This window comes from Musa acuminata, unplaced genomic scaffold, assembly GCF_036884655.1.
Source record: "Musa acuminata AAA Group cultivar baxijiao unplaced genomic scaffold, Cavendish_Baxijiao_AAA HiC_scaffold_780, whole genome shotgun sequence".
NCBI lineage: Eukaryota > Viridiplantae > Streptophyta > Magnoliopsida > Zingiberales > Musaceae > Musa > Musa acuminata.
The window spans coordinates 1-20,000 of NW_027021009.1; the positions used below are offsets into that span (position 1 = coordinate 1).

Consider the following 20,000-nt stretch of genomic DNA (forward strand, 5'->3'; position numbering starts at 1 on the left):
CATGAGTTGTAGGGAGGGACTTATGTCACCACAAACAGAGACTAAAGCAAGTGTTGGATTTAAAGCTGGTGTTAAAGATTACAAATTGAATTATTATACTCCTGACTACGAAGTCAAAGATACTGATATCTTGGCAGCATTCCGAGTAACTCCTCAACCTGGAGTTCCGCCCGAAGAAGCAGGGGCTGCGGTAGCTGCCGAATCTTCTACTGGTACATGGACAACTGTGTGGACTGATGGACTTACCAGTCTTGATCGTTACAAAGGGCGATGCTACCACATCGAGGCCGTTGTTGGGGAGGAAAATCAATATATTGCTTATGTAGCTTATCCTTTAGACCTTTTTGAAGAAGGTTCTGTTACTAACATGTTTACTTCCATTGTGGGTAATGTATTTGGTTTCAAAGCCTTACGAGCTCTACGTCTGGAGGATCTGCGAATTCCCACTTCTTATTCCAAAACTTTCCAAGGCCCGCCTCACGGCATTCAGGTTGAAAGAGATAAGTTGAACAAGTATGGTCGTCCCCTATTGGGATGCACTATTAAACCAAAATTGGGATTATCTGCAAAAAACTACGGTAGAGCGGTTTATGAATGTCTACGTGGTGGACTTGATTTTACCAAAGATGATGAAAACGTAAACTCACAACCATTTATGCGTTGGAGAGATCGTTTCTTATTTTGCACCGAAGCACTTTTTAAAGCGCAGGCCGAAACAGGTGAAATCAAAGGACATTACTTGAATGCTACTGCGGGTACATGTGAAGAAATGATGAAAAGGGCCATATGTGCCAGAGAATTAGGAGTTCCTATCGTAATGCATGACTACTTAACTGGTGGATTCACTGCAAATACTAGCTTGGCTCATTATTGCCGTGACAACGGCCTACTTCTTCACATCCATCGCGCAATGCATGCAGTTATTGATAGACAGAAAAATCATGGTATGCATTTCCGTGTACTAGCTAAAGCATTACGTATGTCTGGTGGAGATCATATTCACGCCGGTACAGTAGTAGGTAAACTGGAAGGGGAACGTGAGATGACTTTAGGTTTCGTTGATTTATTACGTGATGATTATATCGAAAAAGACCGAAGTCGCGGTATTTTCTTCACTCAAGATTGGGTCTCTATGCCAGGTGTTCTGCCCGTGGCTTCAGGGGGTATTCATGTTTGGCATATGCCTGCTCTGACCGAAATCTTTGGGGATGATTCCGTACTACAGTTTGGCGGAGGAACTTTAGGACACCCTTGGGGAAATGCACCTGGTGCAGTAGCTAATAGGGTGGCTTTAGAGGCGTGTGTACAAGCTCGTAATGAGGGACGTGATCTTGCTCGTGAAGGTAATGAAATTATCCGTGAAGCTAGCAAATGGAGCCCTGAACTAGCCGCTGCTTGTGAAGTATGGAAAGAGATCAAATTCGAATTCGAACCAGTAGATAAGCTAGATAAAGAGAAAAAGTAAGTGTGCATAATTCAGTAATTCCTGTTTGTTCTCCTAATTGATTGCAATTAAAGTCGGCCCAATCTTTTCCTAAAAAAAAGATTGGGCCGATTGCCGAATAAAAAAAAAAAGAATGAGCATTCTATACTATGTATTTGCATATATCTTTTATATGTACAGATGTACAGATCTTACCTATATATATACAAGATAAGATCGAAGACTAAACAACTCAATACTTCTATTGTTTGTTGTTGGATCCATAGGATTGGATTAATTATGGATCCTTGGGATTGGTGGACTTTTTTATATCTCCTAGTTTCAGGCCATAGATCAAGCCAAGGGAAAGGCTCCTTTACCCATCCTATATATTGTCTTTTTCGTTCCATGTTAAAATAGAAACTTAATTATTTGATTATACGAGAACAAATTCTTTATTCTTTATTTATAGAAATAAACAACTATCTCTATTTTCGATGAGAATTTGTACATCACATGGAAGAAAGCTGTGTCTTTCTATTTTAAAATTTATAAAAAGATTCTATCAATATATATTGAAGTGATACCTCGGCTTCCCACAAAGGAGAATCATTTCTTTCAATACTTACTCGTTCTTTCAATACTTACTCGTTATTAATTAACAATCCTAATGATTAGGATTAGATTCGTATGCTTAATTCTGATAAGAAATCAAATAGTGAAAGTAAAATGATTATCCATCGAATGTATTGTATTTCATCAAATAGGGGGTAGAAAGACTCTATGGGAAAATGGTGGTTCCGTTCGATGTTGTCTAACGAGAAGTTAGAACATAGGTGTGGGCTAAGTAAATCTAGGTGTGGGCTAAGTAAATCAATGGATAGTCTTGATGGTATTGGACATACCAGTAGAAGTGAACAACCTATTCTAAACGATACGAAGAACGATACGAAGAAAAAGATTCCTAGTTGGAATCATAGTGGTAATTATAGTTTCACTAATGTTGATTCTTTATTTGAAATCAAGGATATTTGGAGTTTGATCTCTGATGACACTTTTTTAGTTAGGGATAGTAATGGTGACAGTTACTCTGTATATTTTGATATTGAAAATCAGATTTTTGAGGTTGACAATGATAGTTCTTTTCTGAGTGAACTAGAAAAAAAACTTTCTAGTTATTTGAGTAGGGGGTCTAAGAAAAAGAATCACTACTATTATCATTACATGTATGATACTCAATCTGGTTGGAATAATCACATTAATAGTTGCATTGATAGTTATCTTCGTTTTGAAGTCAGTATTAATAGTTCTATTTCGGGTAGTACCAACAATTACAGTGACAGTTACTTTTATAACTTCATTTGTACTGAAAATAGAAATAGTAGTGAGAGCGGTAGGTCTAGTAAAAGAACTAGAAAAAATTTCAATGATTTCCATGAAGAGGTGGAATCCGATTTCCATGAAGAAGTAGAATTCCACGAAGAAGTAGAATCCGACTTCCATGAAGAAGTAGAATCCGATTTCCATGAAGAAGTAGAATTCCACGAAGAAGTAGAATCCAATGATTTCAATGAAGAAGTAGAATCTGATTTCAATGAAGAAGTGGAATCCGATTTCAATGAAGAAGTGGAATCCGATTTCAATGAAGAAGTGGAATCCGATTTCAATGAAGAAGTGGAATCCGATTTCAATGAAGAAGTAGAATTCCATGAAGAAGTAGAATTCCATGAAGAAGTAGAATCCGACTTCCATGAAGAAGTAGAATCCAATGATTTCAATATAAATCAAAAATACAAACATTTATGGGTTCAATGCGAAAATTGTTATGGATTAAATTATAAAAAATTTTTTAAGTCAAAAATGAATATTTGTGAACAGTGTGGATATCATTTGAAAATGAGTAGTTCAGATAGAATTGAACTTTCGATTGATCCCGGAACTTGGGATCCTCTGGATAAAGATATGATATCTATAGACCCCATTGATTTTCGTTCAAAAGAGGAACCTTATGGAGATCGTATCGATTCTTATCAAAGAAGGACAGGTTTAGCTGATGCTATTCAAACAGGCATAGGTCAAATAAATGGTATTCCCGTAGCAATTGGCGTTATGGATTTTCAGTTTATGGGAGGTAGTATGGGATCCGTAGTAGGCGAGAAAATTACTCGTTTGATCGAGTATGCTACTAATCGATCTCTACCTGTCATTATTGTGTGTGCTTCTGGAGGAGCACGCATGCAAGAAGGAAGTTTGAGCTTGATGCAAATGGCTAAAATATCTTCTGCTTCATCTAATTATCAATCAGATAAAAAGTTATTCTATGTATCAATTCTTACATCTCCTACAACTGGTGGAGTAACAGCCAGTTTTGGTATGTTGGGGGATATCATTATTGCTGAACCTAACGCCTACATTGCATTTGCGGGTAAAAGAGTAATTGAACAAACATTAAAAAAGGTAATACCTGAAGGTTCACAAGTGTCTGAGTATTTATTCCATAAAGGTTTATTCGACCCAATAGTACCACGTAATCTTTTAAAAGGTGTTCTGGGTGAGTTATTTCAGCTCCACGGTTTCTTTCCCTTGAATCCAAGTTCAAAAATGTAAAGTATAGCACTAGATTCAGTTATTTTATTTGTAGCGAACAAGTATTTAATTCGTCGTAATCAGGTGTTTTCTTTGGTGACATAAGTTCTCCTTGTAATAAGAGACAGAGGTTTCGGATAATTTTTATTTTATATTTTATTATATTTTATTTATTATATTTTAGAATATAGAATATATAGTTTTAGAATATAGAATATATAGTTTCTATCTAGTCATTTTCTATCTAATCATATAGAATTATAGTTGATATTACTTATTACTTATAAATAAATATTATAAATAAATAATATTTATTATAATTTTTTATAATATATTTATAATATAATAATGGCTTGATATAATATAATAATGGCTTGATATTACTTATAATAGATATATCATAAGTAATAGATATATCATAAGAAGATATCTTTCTAATAGATAGAAATATTAAAACAGATAGAAATATTAAATTGAGGCACCTATTCTATGACAGATCCCAACTTACCCTCTATTTTTGTGCCTTTAGTGGGCCTAGTATTTCCGGCAATTGCAATGGTTTCCTTATTTCTTCATGTCCAAAAAAATAAGATTGTCTAGACCCAATGGGACCGAATCTTATCAATTTATTTCAACACTGGATGATAATACAGATATTTATCTCGTGTAATATGGTATGATATGTGGCTCTTTCCGAACACACAAATGAAAGAATCGTTATGCGGATATATGATATCTGCATAAATGCATGTATATGTGAATATAGCTGGTTCAAAATGGATTAGTGAATATTTTAAATAGAAAGTCAATGTATCTAACCAATTACTCTCCTAATGTTTCACATCAGAATAGTGCTAGTTGATGAAAGTTACTTCGGGATCAAGAAAGGTAAAGTCAAATTTATTTGGGTTATTCGCTCAATTCCAATCGAATGCACTGGATCTAGTATAGTATGAATTGGCGATCAGAACATATATGGATAGAACTTATAACGGGGTCTCGAAAAACGAGTAATTTTTGCTGGGCCTGTATCCTTTTTTTAGGTTCACTAGGATTCTTAGTGGTTGGAACTTCCAGTTATCTTGGTAGGAATTTGATACCCGTATTTACATCTCAGCAAATCATTTTTTTTCCACAAGGGATCGTGATGTCTTTCTACGGGATCGCGGGTCTATTCATTAGCTCGTATTTGTGGTGCACAATTTCGTGGAATGTAGGTAGCGGTTATGACCGATTCGATAGAAAAGAAGGAATAGTGTGTATTTTTCGCTGGGGATTTCCTGGAATAAATCGTCGCATCTTCCTTCGCTTCTTTATGAGAGATATCCAATCAATCAGAATAGAGGTTAAAGAGGGTCTTTATACTCGTCGTGTCCTTTATATGGAAATCAGAGGCCAAGGAGCCATTCCCTTGACTCGTACTGATGAGAATTTTACTCCACGAGAAATTGAACAAAAAGCTGCCGAATTGGCCTATTTCTTGCGCGTACCAATTGAAGTATTTTGAAACGAACTGAAGTGAAGAATAAAATGAAGAATAAATATTTTCTCAAGATGGGGGAAGGAACTTGCTAATTCCTCTTTTAATACAACTGAAGTTTCTTCATTCTTTTATACTAGAAAAAGGTCTAATCTAACTAACGAATCTAATCTAATAAGTATAGATATAAATTCATCAAACCTATCCGAACATGTATTTCGTAATACAGAATTCATCTTTTTAGGCCCAAGATTTGGAATTGATACCCTTTTCTGGTTAGACGGTGAAACATTTCGAAAGAATTAATTGATCCAGGGGGAGTTTTTTCGTCTCGAAACTCGATTCGTTACTTCAAGTGGGTTTTCGAGTATTCATCGAAAGGAACAAATGAAAATAAAATTGGTTCAAATTTGCCCAATTGAGATATCTGGAATAATATTTATTTCTTTTTTTCTCATTTTCATCCGAAAAGAACTCTTATTCTATGTCTATATTCCTTCTAAATCAAAAAAAAAATAAAATTATTACACAATAATAGGAAAGGAATAGACCCATAGGTCAATACCTTGTTATACAACTCGTGCTTCAAAGAAATATCAGATCAGATAGAGTCAACGAATGAAGCAGGTTCATTAACAATTCAATTCACAGAAAAAAAAAAATGAAAAAAAAGAAAGCATCGGCCTCCCTCCCATATCTCGCATCTATAGTATTTTTGCCCTGGTGGGTCTCTTTCTCATTTAATAAATGTCTGGAACCTTGGGTTACTAATTGGTGGAATACCAGGCAATCCGAAAATTTTTTGAATCATATTCAAGAGAAAAACGTTCTGGAAAGATTCATAGAATTAGAAGAACTATTCCTATTGGACGAAATGATAAAGGAGTACCCGGAAACGCATATACAAAAACTTCATATAGAAATACACAAGGAAACAATACAATTAGTCAAAGCACACAATGAATATGATCTCCATATCATTTTGCATTTCTCGACAAATATAATCTGTTTCGCTATTCTAAGTGGTTATTTTATTCTGAGTAATGAAGAACTCGTCATTCTTAATTCTTGGGTTCAGGAATTCCTCTATAACTTAAGTGACACAATAAAAGCTTTTTCTATTCTTTTAGTTACTGATTTATGGATCGGATTTCACTCGACCCATGGTTGGGAACTAATGATTGGTTCGGTCTACAACGATTTTGGATTGGATCATAACGATCAAATTATATCTGGTCTTGTTTCCACTTTTCCAGTTATTCTAGATACAATTGTGAAATATTGGATCTTCCTTTTTTTAAATCGTGTATCTCCTTCGCTTGTAGTAATTTATCATTCAATGAATGAATAAAGAACTCATTTGATCTTATTATATCAATCAAATCAGAATCTTTCTTCGTGTATAAAGAAAGTATTTTCAATTTGACTTAATTCTTTATACTTTTATCTGTTCAAGGTATTCGTCCTATATTCCAGTACAATTATTCCAGTACAATGACAGACTCGTGTATAGGGAACTATACTAGCTACCTATCTAATTTATTGTAGAAATTCGGGGATCAATGATTGGACATGCAAAATAAAAATACTTTTTCTTGGGTAAAGGAAGAGATGACTCGATCCATTTCTGTATCGATCATGATATATGTAATAACTCGGGCATCTATTTCAAATGCATATCCCATTTTTGCGCAGCAGGGTTATGAAAACCCGCGAGAAGCAACGGGACGAATTGTATGTGCCAATTGCCATTTAGCTAATAAACCCGTGGATATTGAAGTTCCGCAAGCTGTGCTTCCTGATACTGTATTTGAAGCAGTTGTTCGAATCCCTTATGATAAGCAACTGAAACAAGTTCTTGCTAATGGTAAAAAGGGGACTTTGAATGTGGGGGCTGTTCTCATTTTACCCGACGGATTCGAATTAGCCCCCCTTGATCGTATTTCTCCTGAGTTGAAAGAAAAGATAGGAAATCTGTCTTTTCAGAGTTATCGTCCCAACAAAAGAAATATTATTGTGATAGGTCCTGTTCCCGGTCAGAAATATAGTGAAATCGTCTTTCCCATTCTTTCCCCCGACCCTGCTACGAAGAAAGACGTTCACTTCTTAAAATATCCCATATACGTAGGTGGGAACAGAGGAAGGGGTCAGATTTATCCTGATGGTAGCAAAAGTAACAATACAGTCTATAATGCTACATCAGCAGGTATAGTAAGCAGAATAGTACGTAAAGAAAAAGGGGGATATGAAATAACCATAGTTGATGCATCGGATGGACATCAAGTGGTTGATATTATACCTCCAGGACCAGAACTTCTTGTTTCAGAGGGTGAATCCATCAAGCTTGATCAACCATTAACAAGCAATCCCAATGTGGGAGGCTTTGGTCAGGGAGATGCAGAAATAGTGCTTCAAGACCCATTACGGGTCCAAGGTCTTTTGTTCTTCTTGGCATCTGTTATTTTGGCACAAGTTTTTTTGGTTCTTAAAAAGAAACAGTTTGAAAAGGTTCAATTGTACGAAATGAATTTCTAGGTGCAGAGATTCCTTAACATCAAGTTGGTAAAAAGCGCCGAATTTTTTTTGATCCATACAATTATGTATGATCAAAAAATCTGTAAACCTTTTTGGTTGCTTTGTTTATACTTTTTTTTCGTTTTGCGGGATGTCTGGAATTCATTACTTGTATCCTATTCTTAGTAATAGACAATAGACATACAAAGAAAGAGAATACAGAGCAAGGATGGGAAAAATGAAAGAAAGAAATCCTTTTAGGAGGGATTACTAGTCTTACGAGTCTTCTATTCGACACAAGAAAAGGGCGGAAAATCCTTTTTCTTGTGTCGTCTTATATCGAAATAATAATGATTTTTTCTCCTGTTCGTCAAAGATTACCATTCCTTCTTTTCCGGGTCCACCAGAACTCTTTTGGTTAGATTCATAGGAAGTTGTGGACAAACAAAAAGAGAGAAAGGATTAGGGGAATAATTGATTGAGCAAATAGAACTTCTTCAATTAACTTAAACTTTTAACTTAGAGAAATTATTCAAGAGAAATTATTCAAACAAATTATATTATAGAGTTTTATAGAGTAAGTTCTATAGAGTAAGTTCTATTAGTAGTTTAGTATAGAAATTATTTGCAGGATGTCTCATGCGTAGAAATCTATATAATATTGTATTATTCAGAAAATCCATTGATTACTCTTTTCTTGTTTCTTCATAAGAGTTAATATTATGGAGGAAAGGAAGAACAGAGACTATGAATCAATCAATAGATTCAATTCTTCAAAAACATTATTAAGAAACAAAAGAATAGAGTGGTTTGAAACATCAGAGCAAAGGATCCGTTTTGTCATTTCATTTCTACGAATATAATATTTTGATTATGTTGACTGGCCAATTTGTATGTTATGGAATAGATCATAATCTTCCTATAAGAGTAAGAAAAGAACTCAACGGGACCTTATCGCTCTAATTAGACAAAGGAGGGTAAGGTCCCGTTGAGTTCTTTTCTTACTCTTTCATGTCTACAATCCGGTTTATCCGATTACTAGAGAGATGAACCCAACCCAGAATATGAACCGTAAAAGAAAACACCTATTAAACCGATCACAGGAATACCAGTTACAGTACCAACCAGCCAAAGAGGAATCCTTCCAGTAGTATCGGCCATTTCCCCTACTTTCCTCCACATTTTCTCAAATGGTCGTGCTAGAGACAAAAACAGTCATGGATAATTATGAGGATGGTATCTTTCCGAATGGGATAAGAGAATTCCTACTATTCTCTTTCTTTCTTTCAATTGAAGAAATAATTGGAAAATAAAACAGCAAGTACAAAAATGAGTAATAAACCCCAGTATAGACTGGTACGATTCAATTCAACATTTTGTTCATTCGGGTTTGATTGTGTCATAGCTCTATAATTCAAATTAGGTTTATCGTTGGATGAACTGCATTGCTGATATTGACCCCAAAAAAGAAACGGTAGGTACAGCTAGTCCGTGAACAGCCAACCATCGCACTGTAAAAATTGGATAGGTTCGATCTATGGTCATTGGGGGCCTCCTAAAAGGATTTACTAAATTCATCAAGTTGTTCCAAAGAATCAAAACGGCCGGTTATCAATGGAATACCTTGTCGGCTCTCTGTGAAATACTCGTTTGGCCGAGGACTTCCAAACACGTCGTAAGCTAAACCCGTACTGACGAATAACCAACCCGCAATGAATAGGGAAGGTATAGTAATGCTATGAATGACCCAGTATCGAATACTGGTAATAATATCAGCAAAAGAACGTTCTCCCGTGCTTCCAGACATTCTGAGCTCCACAAATTTTTGTACATTCAAAAAAGGGAATCGATTCCTTGAAAGATGGGATCAGTAAATGGAAAACTACTGATATTGCATCTTTGTGAGATCGTCAATTTTGTACCAAAGGTTTATTTCAAGTATACCGAATCAGTATAGCTATCCTTCCTCTGGCACAGCAACGCAGTCTCGATCGGTACCGAAATGCTACATAATTCTTTTCTTCTTTTTTTGTTCCTTGTCTATGCATAACTCTATGTTATTCAATAGATCAATAGAAAATTACTCAAATTCCTTATAAGATTTCCATTATTGGATTCATAATAGAAAGTAAAGATCTTGGAAAAGCGTGAATCGATGGTTTCTAATAATTTATGAAGCATATTATAATATTCACACAATTCAATTATATGTATGCGAAATCTATAATAAACCCATTTTTTGGTTAAAAGTTTTTTTGTTCAAATCTTTTTATTTCAAGTAATTGGTTGGTCGTATAATACAATAAATATACTGTAATACAAAATACAATAGTATATACTATATTAGTGAAAGAAACAGAACATGAAAGAAACAGAACCCAGTTGGAACAATCCATATTCGTGATGCAACCGTTATTGTATTAGATCCAAAACAAAGGTTCTTTCTTGACCAAACTAGAAGTATGGAACTCCATGATATGGAAAGACAGAATATAGAATCTAAAAGGATAATGGAAGTTGTTCGTCTTTGAATCGAGTTGGACCTGAAAAAAAAGAATAAAAATATAAAAATGAAAAATAGAGTAAAGGTTTTATTTTTTTCGATAGATCGTGGGACACCTTTTTCTTTTCATTCGAAATATTATGTTATGGGCAATTAAGCAACCTATTACTGTACTGAGTCCAATGAGTTAAAATAAATAAAAGGTAAATAGTATCAGGCCGTTCGTTCCAAAAAGGATTAGATCCTATTGAAATAGAAAGGAAATGATTAAAATGGAATTTTCAAATCCAATTCTTTTATTCCAAAATTACTTAAATTACTTATATTTTATTTAATATTTTATTTAATATTTAAGTATAAGTCCATAAGTAATTTAAGTTTTGAATGAAGTTACACGGCACAGTTCTTAATTACTATTACTTTTACTTATACTTTATATTTTACTTACTTTTACTATTACTTTATTCAACTCACAAATACTTTATTCAACTCACAAATTCCACAATGAATCTGTTGATTCCGAATCATAGGATCGGTCAATGTCACAGCAGATGAATCGAATTTTTCTACCTATGTCACTCTTAGTTAGTCTTATCTATAATGACTGATGAATCCAGAATTTTCAATTGGAACTAAACTAATTCTGTCAATTGATTTTTTCTTGCCGTCGTATTTTGTAAAAATTGAAACTTAGGTAAGTGTTTTATCAACATATGTAGCAAAAGAACATATCTAATTTAGCTCTTTCATGCTTACTATAACTAGTTATTTCGGTTTTCTACTGGCTGCTTTAACTATAACCTCAGCTCTATTCATTGGTTTGAACAAGATACGACTTATTTGAAATGAATTGAATGAAAAATTGATAAAAACGAATATTTCTCTGAGATTCCGGGTATTCTATGGTTCTTTCTCACATCAATTGCCAATTCTTGGTCATTGAGATTCACGGATAATTCAGATTAATATTTAGGGATAGATCTTACCTTTCTTTTTATCCCCTTAAACAAACCGAAATGATTGAAGTTTTTCTATTTGGAATCGTCTTAGGTCTAATTCCTATTACTTTAGCAGGATTATTCGTAACCGCATATTTACAATATAGACGTGGTGATCAGTTGGACCTTTGATTGAGTAATATTTCTTTCTTTTTTTGATTGACCTCCTGCAGGAAGGAGGTCAAATTCAAGTTACAATTCAACTTTTTGTTTTGTTAAATTATTAATTATTTTATTGTGATTCGACATCAAATAAACCGAATCACGCTCTGTAGGATTTGAACCTACGACATCGGGTTTTGGAGACCCGCGTTCTACCGAACTGAACTAAGAGCGCTTTCTTATCCTTATGACAGGAGATACGACTGTACTGTAAAGAAAAGTAATTTTTCTACCCCCAATACGTCTTGCATACATATAGTATGCAAGACCGGAAGATTATGTCCAATTTTAATCGATCTCAATGAATCCCTCGTTACTGCCCATGGGAGAAGTAATAGGTAGGGATGACAGGATTTGAACCCGTGACATTTTGTACCCAAAACAAACGCGCTACCAAGCTGCGCTACATCCCTTTTCAAAATTGTTGTACAGTTTCATTGTACAAAATCCCTGTCTTGTTTTCCATATCGTCATTTTCTCCTCCATCTATATACAATTTTCTTGTCATTTCTTCTTTTTGGTTTCATATAATAAAAGAATTATATACATCTGAAACCTAACGTATAAAAAAGTTAATATTTATCAGTAATGCTCAGGAACAAGGGATTAGATTTTTTTTCTTTTACAAAAAAAGAAAAAAATCTATTGCTTCATTGTACATATCTATTTTAGTTAGGAATCCTGTTTAGTTAGGAATTCCGTGTAAAAAAATACAAATGATCTTGAACTACAGCATCTGACCATATATGTATTACAATCCATAATAGAAGGAGGATTTTCAATGCGAGATATAAAAACATATCTCTCCGTGGCACCTGTGCTAAGTACTCTATGGTTTGGGTCTTTAGCAGGCCTATTGATAGAAATTAATCGGTTATTTCCGGATGCCTTGTCATTCCCCTTTTTTTAATTCTAGTTATTGATTGATATGCGAAGAAATGAAGAAAATTAGAGATACAATTCCACGTGACTAAAATTTCGAATTTCGCCCCTATTTTTTCAGTTCTTTAGGATAGGAAGGAAAAGAAAAAAGTGTATTGAACCTCAGCAAAAATGTGGTAGATCGAAGATCGAATTTTGGAGAACAGAAATGAAAATGTGGATCCAGTCTACGGCGAGTTCCACGAAATCATAGCATAGAAAGAAGATATTTAACTTAAATAATAAATAAAATAAATATTAATAAAATATTGAGATTTAGGATAGGAACAATTGAGAGTTAGAAAGAAATTGTATTATTTAATTATTACTCCATTAAATTATTACTTTATTATTCTAGTAAAATTGTTACTCCATTAATATAATATTAATTATCATTATATAATGAAATGATAATTGCAACGAAATACTTAGAAATTCCATTTCTAGTTAGTAACTTCTATCGATTTTTTTTGTTCTTTTCTTCTTCTTCAGCTCGGATCGAAAATAGAAGAGTTAAGCCGATCCAAAATTCAAAGGAGGTTCATGGCCAAGGGTAAAGATGTCAGAGTCATAGTTATTTTGGAATGTACCAGTTGTGCCCGAAATGATGTCAATAAAGAATCGCCAGGTATTTCTAGATATATTACTCAAAAGAATCGACACAATACGCCTGGTCGATTAGAATTGAGAAAATTTTGTCGCTATTGTAACAAGCATACGATTCATGGAGAAATAAAGAAATAGATCGAACAGAACGCGTGTGCGCTCTCGCCAAGGAAGAGGAAGAACTTAACATATATTTAGAAGAACTTAACATATATTTAACATACTTAACATATATTTAACATATATAATATACATAATGTATAATATACATAATGTATAAGATATATAATATACATAATGTATACAAATCAAAGCCTATTTTGGTCGGATCTGAACTGAAGTGAATAAAGAAATAGAATTTTAGAAATAAGGAATAAACCATGGATAAATCCAAGCAATCTTTTCGTAAATCCAAGCGATCTTTTCGTAGGCGTTTGCCCCCAATTGGATCGGGGGATCGAATCGATTATAGAAACATGAGTTTAATTAGTCGATTTATTAGTGAACAAGGAAAAATATTATCTAGGCGGGTGAATAGATTGACTTTGAAACAACAACGATTAATTACTATTGCTATAAAGCAAGCCCGTATTTTATCTTTGTTACCTTTTCTTAATAATGAGAAACAATTTGAGAGAGCCGAGTCGATCCCCAGAACTACTGGTCCTAGAACCAAAAATAAATAGACATACTCTTCAATTGACTCAAAACTCCAATTGTAACTCAAGCTCAGATTGATGTTTTGTTCGAAAAGGCCTAGAATCTAGAGCGGGTTCCTGTGTTATAAGAAACAAAAAATGGAGAAAATTTTTTTTATTGAAACATATTCGTTCATTCCTATTACTATCTTAATTTCTTTTTATTCTATTTTCCCGGAGTTCCTTCTCCGGGGAATTCTGTTTCAATCATTCCTGTACTGTATATTACTTTAGAATCTACTTTATTTGATGATCTTGTTGGAAATCATGTAAAGACAATTCTTATTTGATATAGCTATTTGTGCAGGTATTTTACGATTAAGAAGCAATTGCTTCTTGTACAGATTGTGTATTAATCTACTATAACTATACAATACCTTATTATCACGAGTTACTGCATTTATCCGAGTGATCCACAAACGACGAAAATCCCTCTTTTGCCTGCCTCTATCTCGATGAGAGGAAGCCAAAGCTCTCATTTTCTGTTGAGTAATCGTTCGAGTAAGTCTTGAATGAGCTCCTCTAGAGGTTGATGCAAATAAACGAATTTTTGTTCGACGTCTCCGAGCTGTATATCCCCGTCTAACTCTGGTCATTGAATCAAATTAAACCTTAATGAATAACTAATTGATTTCGATTCTTTCAGTCATCCTTTTCCCCTCTCACGGTCGATTAATAACAAAACGGATTATTCCGATATATAAAATATAAATTCCAATGGCTTTTGCTACTATAACCTTCCTGACCACAATTTTTTATTCCGTCCAGGCATTTCACCTGCAAATAAGAAATTATAATGATACTCAAAAAAAATAGTGGGTTCCATCGTTTCTATGGTTACTTCTTAAACGGTGAGGTCCTCTCTATACACCGGAGCCTCTTCTTTCATTTAACCAAATGGTATTGTGAACTTGTATAGTTCACACTCTTTGGCTCTACCCATCAATTATAGAGTAATAACTCTTTTCACACTAAGAGTTATCTATACAGTGACGGCATTTAATTAGGAAAGTTGGCTAGGTAGCTGACCCTCTTAGTCCGCTCTTTTAACAATAGGCGCATAATCTTTTTGCTTCTTATAATACTATTTCCTCCGCTTAATGGATAACTATTTGCTACCAATGGGGAATTGCTTTTCATCTCAAATCTAGGTGATTGGATTTGCACCAATGGAAACCATAAATTCCATACACAATATAGGTATATGATAGATCTTTTCCATTTACCCTATTCATTGGTACCGGTCATTGACACTGGAAAAATTGTCTCATTTGTTCGAACTCATGATCTGAACGAGTCGCACATACACCCTAGTACATGTTCCTCGACGCTGAGGACATCCTCTAAGAGCGGGAGATTTCGTAACATTTCTTATCGGCTGTCTTGCGTTTCTAATAAGTTGTTTAATAGTTGGCATGTCGTATATATATATATGTATATATAGAATTAGAATGGAATGGGTTGGTTTAGATCGATCTTAACCTGATGATTGGATTGATGATTATGAATTTTTTCTATTCAATACCAAATCACAGAAAATTCGAATTATGGTTTGAAATGGATTTACACGAAATCCCCGGTATTTTCATTTTCGACCGCTACGAGATCAACAATGCCATGAGCTTGGGCTTCTGTTGCTGACATAAAAACATCCCTTTCCATGTCTTCGGATACAACCCATAAAGGCTTGCCCGTTCTTTGTACATAAACCTTTGTGAGGGTTTCACGAAGTTTCAGTAGTTCTTCCATTTCCAGGACAAATTCCCCTGTTCGTGATTCATAAAAAGAACTAGCAGGTTGATGAATCATGACCCTAAATATATTGATATTGATATAACATCATGAACGGTTCCTCTATCTCGTATGATTGGGCTAATGTAAGGGATAAAAAAAAAATAACAAGAAGAAATTGAACAACCGTACAGGCATCTTCTGTGCGTTGCATACGGCTCCGCAATGGAATTTACTTTTTTCTTCTCTTCTATTCTATCTAAGAAAGAAAGAGAATCCATCTGATTCAGATCGTTGAATGATCCATTTACCACCCTTCCTTTCGTAGGAGTCAAAAATACTATGATGGTTCTGTTGCTTTATATATTTATCTCGTCTGTGATTTAGCAATCCCAAAGTGCCTTTCTGATACGATCAAATAAGGAAAACTGATCTTTTTTTTTTTCATTTTCGTACTCTTCCATAACATAAATATCAGAAAGAAACTTCTGGTGTGGAAGAAAAATGGTTTGTGACGCTGAAATGTACCCCCGACACATAAAATCAACAAATCGGAAATAACCTTTGTTTCATACTACTATCTCGATACAAAATCTCATGTTATGAAAAAACAATAATGGTTTGTTCATATCGAACTCGAAGTGCCATGCTATTATTACTTATTATTCATATTCAATATGGCGAAGGCATAGTCTTTCTTTTTTTTTTCAAATAAAAACTCATTGGCGCCAAGCGTGAGGGAATGCTAGACGTTTGGTAATTTCTCCTCCGATCAGAATGAAAGATCCCATAGAAGCGGCTAACCCCATGCATATTGTATGCACATCGGGTGGCACAAATTGCATAGTATCATAAATAGCTATTCCTGATACTACCCATCCGCCGGGAGAGTTTATAAACAAAAAAAGATCCCTAGTATTATCTTCTATACTGAGATATACCATGAGACCAACAATTTGATTTGAGATCTCGCTATTAACCTCTTGACCTAAAAAAAGTAATCTTTCTCGATGAAGTCGGTTGATTAGGACAAAATTGGTTCCTTTAGGAACTGTACGTGCACCTTTGGATGCATACGGTTCAAAAAAATTGCGAAAAAAGAATCAATGTGTCGATTCCAGTTCTATTTTTTTTTTTTTTTTTTCTGTAATAGGTTTTTGTTTTTCTAATAAAGCTTCCATTTTTAAAAAGACATGAGATGAGTTTTGGCTTCCTTACCTATAAAAAAAGAATTTACTGAACTTATTGAAATTGAACAAATCTCTCTCATTGATGTATTGTTTCATCGACATTCAAATCACGATGTAATTTTCTTGTTTCTGAATGGGCCTTTTCAATTCTTTTAGGTTCATGTTCTACTCCGGGAAAAGATCTGTCCGAATTCCATTTGCACATATAGGGCAAATGGTCTCAGTACCACTTCTTTTTGTTACGACTTTTTTTTTTCAATTCGTTTCATGCCTTTCCCCAATCATTCGATGTACTCATCATACTATTCCGTTGGTTATTGGTTGGACGTTTGAAATCACTCCTATAATAAGGATAAGAATCGTTTATGATACAAGCGGTAATCATACATTACATGGATTACCAATTTGGTATTTTCTGAACGGAGCCTGGATACTTTATTACTTTATTTTATCTGGATACTTTATTACTTTATTTTATTTTTATTTTTCCAAGTCAACCATAAATTCTCCTAATTGATCCTCAAAATAAATAAATTGATCTAATTGCACTTCACGCTCCGAATGATTGATGGTTCACTCAATACAATATTTCTTAGGCGAAACAGAGGATATTTCGATCGAGGGAGAGAGAACGGGTAAATTCCATATAACCCAATATGTCTGACAAGTCGCACTATAAGTCAACCCAAACTGCATCTTCCTCTCCAGGACTCCGAAAAGGTACTTTTGGAACACCAACGGGCATTAAATTAAAGAAAAAATTGAGTACTATACTTCACTTTAATGTGGAAACATAACAATGGCTTTATCGTCTTCATCCCTTTTTCTGTTTATTGTATTTTATACATAGATTTTTATACATAAATTGGAAGGTTTATTTTATAGAGTAAGACAGAATGAATAAAGAAAAATTTTAACTAACGGATCAATCGTTGGAGTAATAAACAAGTATCTATGCATTCGTTTCCCGAAAGTAGAACTAATCCTCCCATTGCGTATTGGTACTTATCGGGTATAGAATAGATCTGCTTCTCTTTGTTCTTACGAACAGAATTGTTCCATTATTTTCAATGGAACGGAATAAAAATTAACCCTTTCTCATACGGAATCTACTGAAAAGGTTAGATACATAGTATAGTCTTTTCCAATGCGATAAAATAAAGTGACATAGTGTCTATTTTTCTTTGATAAAGGGGTATTTCCATGGGTTTGCCTTGGTATCGTGTTCATACTGTCGTATTGAATGATCCCGGTCGATTGCTTTCTGTCCATATAATGCATACAGCCCTAGTTGCTGGTTGGGCCGGTTCGATGGCTTTATACGAATTAGCGGTTTTTGATCCCTCTGACCCCGCTCTTGATCCAATGTGGAGACAAGGTATGTTCGTTATACCCTTCATGACTCGTTTAGGAATAACCAATTCGTGGGGTGGTTGGAGTATTTCAGGAGGAACTGTAACGAATCCCGGTATTTGGAGTTATGAAGGTGTGGCAGGGGCACATATTGTGTTTTCTGGCTTGTGCTTCTTGGCAGCTATCTGGCATTGGGTGTATTGGGACCTAGAAATATTCTGTGATGAACGTACGGGCAAACCATCTTTGGATTTGCCTAAGATCTTTGGAATTCATTTATTTCTCTCAGGGTTGGCTTGCTTTGGCTTTGGCGCATTTCATGTAACAGGTTTGTATGGTCCTGGAATATGGGTGTCCGATCCTTATGGACTAACTGGAAAAGTACAACCCGTAAGTCCAGCGTGGGGCGCAGAAGGCTTTGATCCTTTTGTTCCCGGAGGAATAGCCTCTCATCATATTGCAGCGGGTACATTGGGCATATTAGCAGGCTTATTCCATCTTAGTGTCCGTCCGCCTCAACGTCTATACAAAGGATTACGTATGGGCAATATTGAAACTGTACTTTCCAGTAGTATCGCTGCTGTTTTTTTTGCAGCTTTCGTTGTTGCTGGAACTATGTGGTATGGTTCAGCAACTACCCCAATCGAATTATTTGGTCCCACTCGTTATCAGTGGGATCAGGGATACTTTCAGCAAGAAATATATCGAAGAGTTAGCGCCGGACTAGCCCAAAATCTGAGTTTATCGGAAGCTTGGTCTAAAATTCCCGAAAAATTAGCTTTTTATGATTACATTGGTAATAATCCAGCAAAAGGGGGATTATTCAGAGCAGGGTCAATGGACAACGGGGATGGAATAGCTGTTGGGTGGTTAGGACACCCCGTCTTTAGAGATAAAGAAGGGCGCGAGCTTTTTGTACGTCGTATGCCTACCTTTTTTGAAACATTTCCGGTAGTTTTGGTAGATGGAGACGGAATTGTTAGAGCCGATGTTCCTTTTAGAAGGGCAGAATCAAAGTATAGTGTTGAACAAGTAGGTGTAACTGTTGAGTTCTATGGTGGCGAACTCAATGGAGTCAGTTATAGTGATCCTGCGACTGTAAAAAAATATGCTAGACGTGCCCAATTAGGTGAAATTTTTGAATTAGATCGGGCTACTTTGAAATCTGATGGCGTTTTTCGTAGCAGTCCAAGGGGTTGGTTCACTTTTGGCCATGCTACGTTTGCTTTGCTCTTCTTTTTCGGACACATTTGGCATGGCGCTAGAACCTTGTTCAGAGATGTTTTTGCTGGCATTGATCCAGATTTGGATGCTCAAGTGGAATTTGGAGCATTCCAAAAACTTGGGGATCCAACTACAAAGAGACAAGTAGTCTGATACAACATTGCTCTGGTATCTTTCGCCTCTTTTTTTGATTTGACATAGGGTTAGGGTACTGAAGAAATCTTGACTTGAATCACCATCTTTTCTTTGACTCTTTCCTTTTCTTTATATGGTAAATGATGCCAAATGAATAGGTGTGGAAGCTATAATTGTAAACCACGATCGAATCTATGGAAGCATTGGTTTATACATTCCTTTTAGTCTCGACTTTAGGGATAATTTTTTTCGCTATCTTTTTTCGAGAACCGCCTAAGGTTCCAACTAAAAAATGAAATAATTTTTCATTATCTCAGTTGAAGTAATGAGTCTCCCCATATGGGAGGCTCATTACTTCAACTAGTCCCCGTGTTCTTCGAATGGATCTCTTAGTTGTTGTGAGGGTTGCCCAAAAGCGGTATATAAGGCGTACCCAGTAAAGCTTACAAGTAAACCAGATATGAAGATGGCGACTA

At 35.0% G+C, this 20,000-nt stretch overlaps 4 protein-coding genes and 2 non-coding genes across 6 annotated transcripts in view; 4 read left to right on the forward strand and 2 right to left on the reverse strand.

The window, feature by feature from the left end:
* The first annotated feature begins 1 nt into the window (after nt 1).
* Nucleotides 2-1,544, forward strand: LOC135663986 (ribulose bisphosphate carboxylase large chain). Its single transcript, XM_065176910.1, has one exon. It carries the CDS (start codon nt 2-4, stop codon nt 1,463-1,465), a length of 1,464 nt encoding a protein of 487 aa, XP_065032982.1. The 3' UTR covers nt 1,466-1,544.
* Nucleotides 1,545-2,137: 593 nt separating this feature from the next.
* The window catches only part of LOC135663985 (acetyl-coenzyme A carboxylase carboxyl transferase subunit beta, chloroplastic-like), a 19,989-nt gene continuing 2,126 nt past the window's right edge, over nt 2,138-20,000 (forward strand). Inside the window, exon 1 of the mRNA XM_065176909.1 lies at nt 2,138-20,000. This exon is cut by the window's right edge and continues 2,126 nt beyond it. Within this exon, the coding sequence (XP_065032981.1) occupies nt 2,207-4,030 (1,824 nt within the window). The 5' untranslated portion in view covers nt 2,138-2,206 and the 3' untranslated portion in view covers nt 4,031-20,000.
* Nucleotides 6,630-20,000, forward strand: part of LOC135663988 (cytochrome f) — a 15,497-nt gene continuing 2,126 nt past the window's right edge. The window contains exon 1 of the mRNA XM_065176912.1: nt 6,630-20,000. This exon is cut by the window's right edge and continues 2,126 nt beyond it. Within this exon, the coding sequence (XP_065032984.1) occupies nt 7,062-8,024 (963 nt within the window). The 5' untranslated portion in view covers nt 6,630-7,061 and the 3' untranslated portion in view covers nt 8,025-20,000.
* On the reverse strand, nt 11,768-11,841 carry TRNAW-CCA (transfer RNA tryptophan (anticodon CCA)). Its single transcript has one exon. It is a non-coding gene; the product is annotated as a tRNA-Trp (tRNA).
* On the reverse strand, nt 12,006-12,079 carry TRNAP-UGG (transfer RNA proline (anticodon UGG)). The gene has a single exon. It is a non-coding gene; the product is annotated as a tRNA-Pro (tRNA).
* Nucleotides 18,016-20,000, forward strand: part of LOC135663987 (photosystem II CP47 reaction center protein) — a 4,111-nt gene continuing 2,126 nt past the window's right edge. The window contains exon 1 of the mRNA XM_065176911.1: nt 18,016-20,000. This exon is cut by the window's right edge and continues 2,126 nt beyond it. Coding sequence (XP_065032983.1) covers nt 18,016-19,542 — 1,527 coding nt within the window. The 3' untranslated portion in view covers nt 19,543-20,000.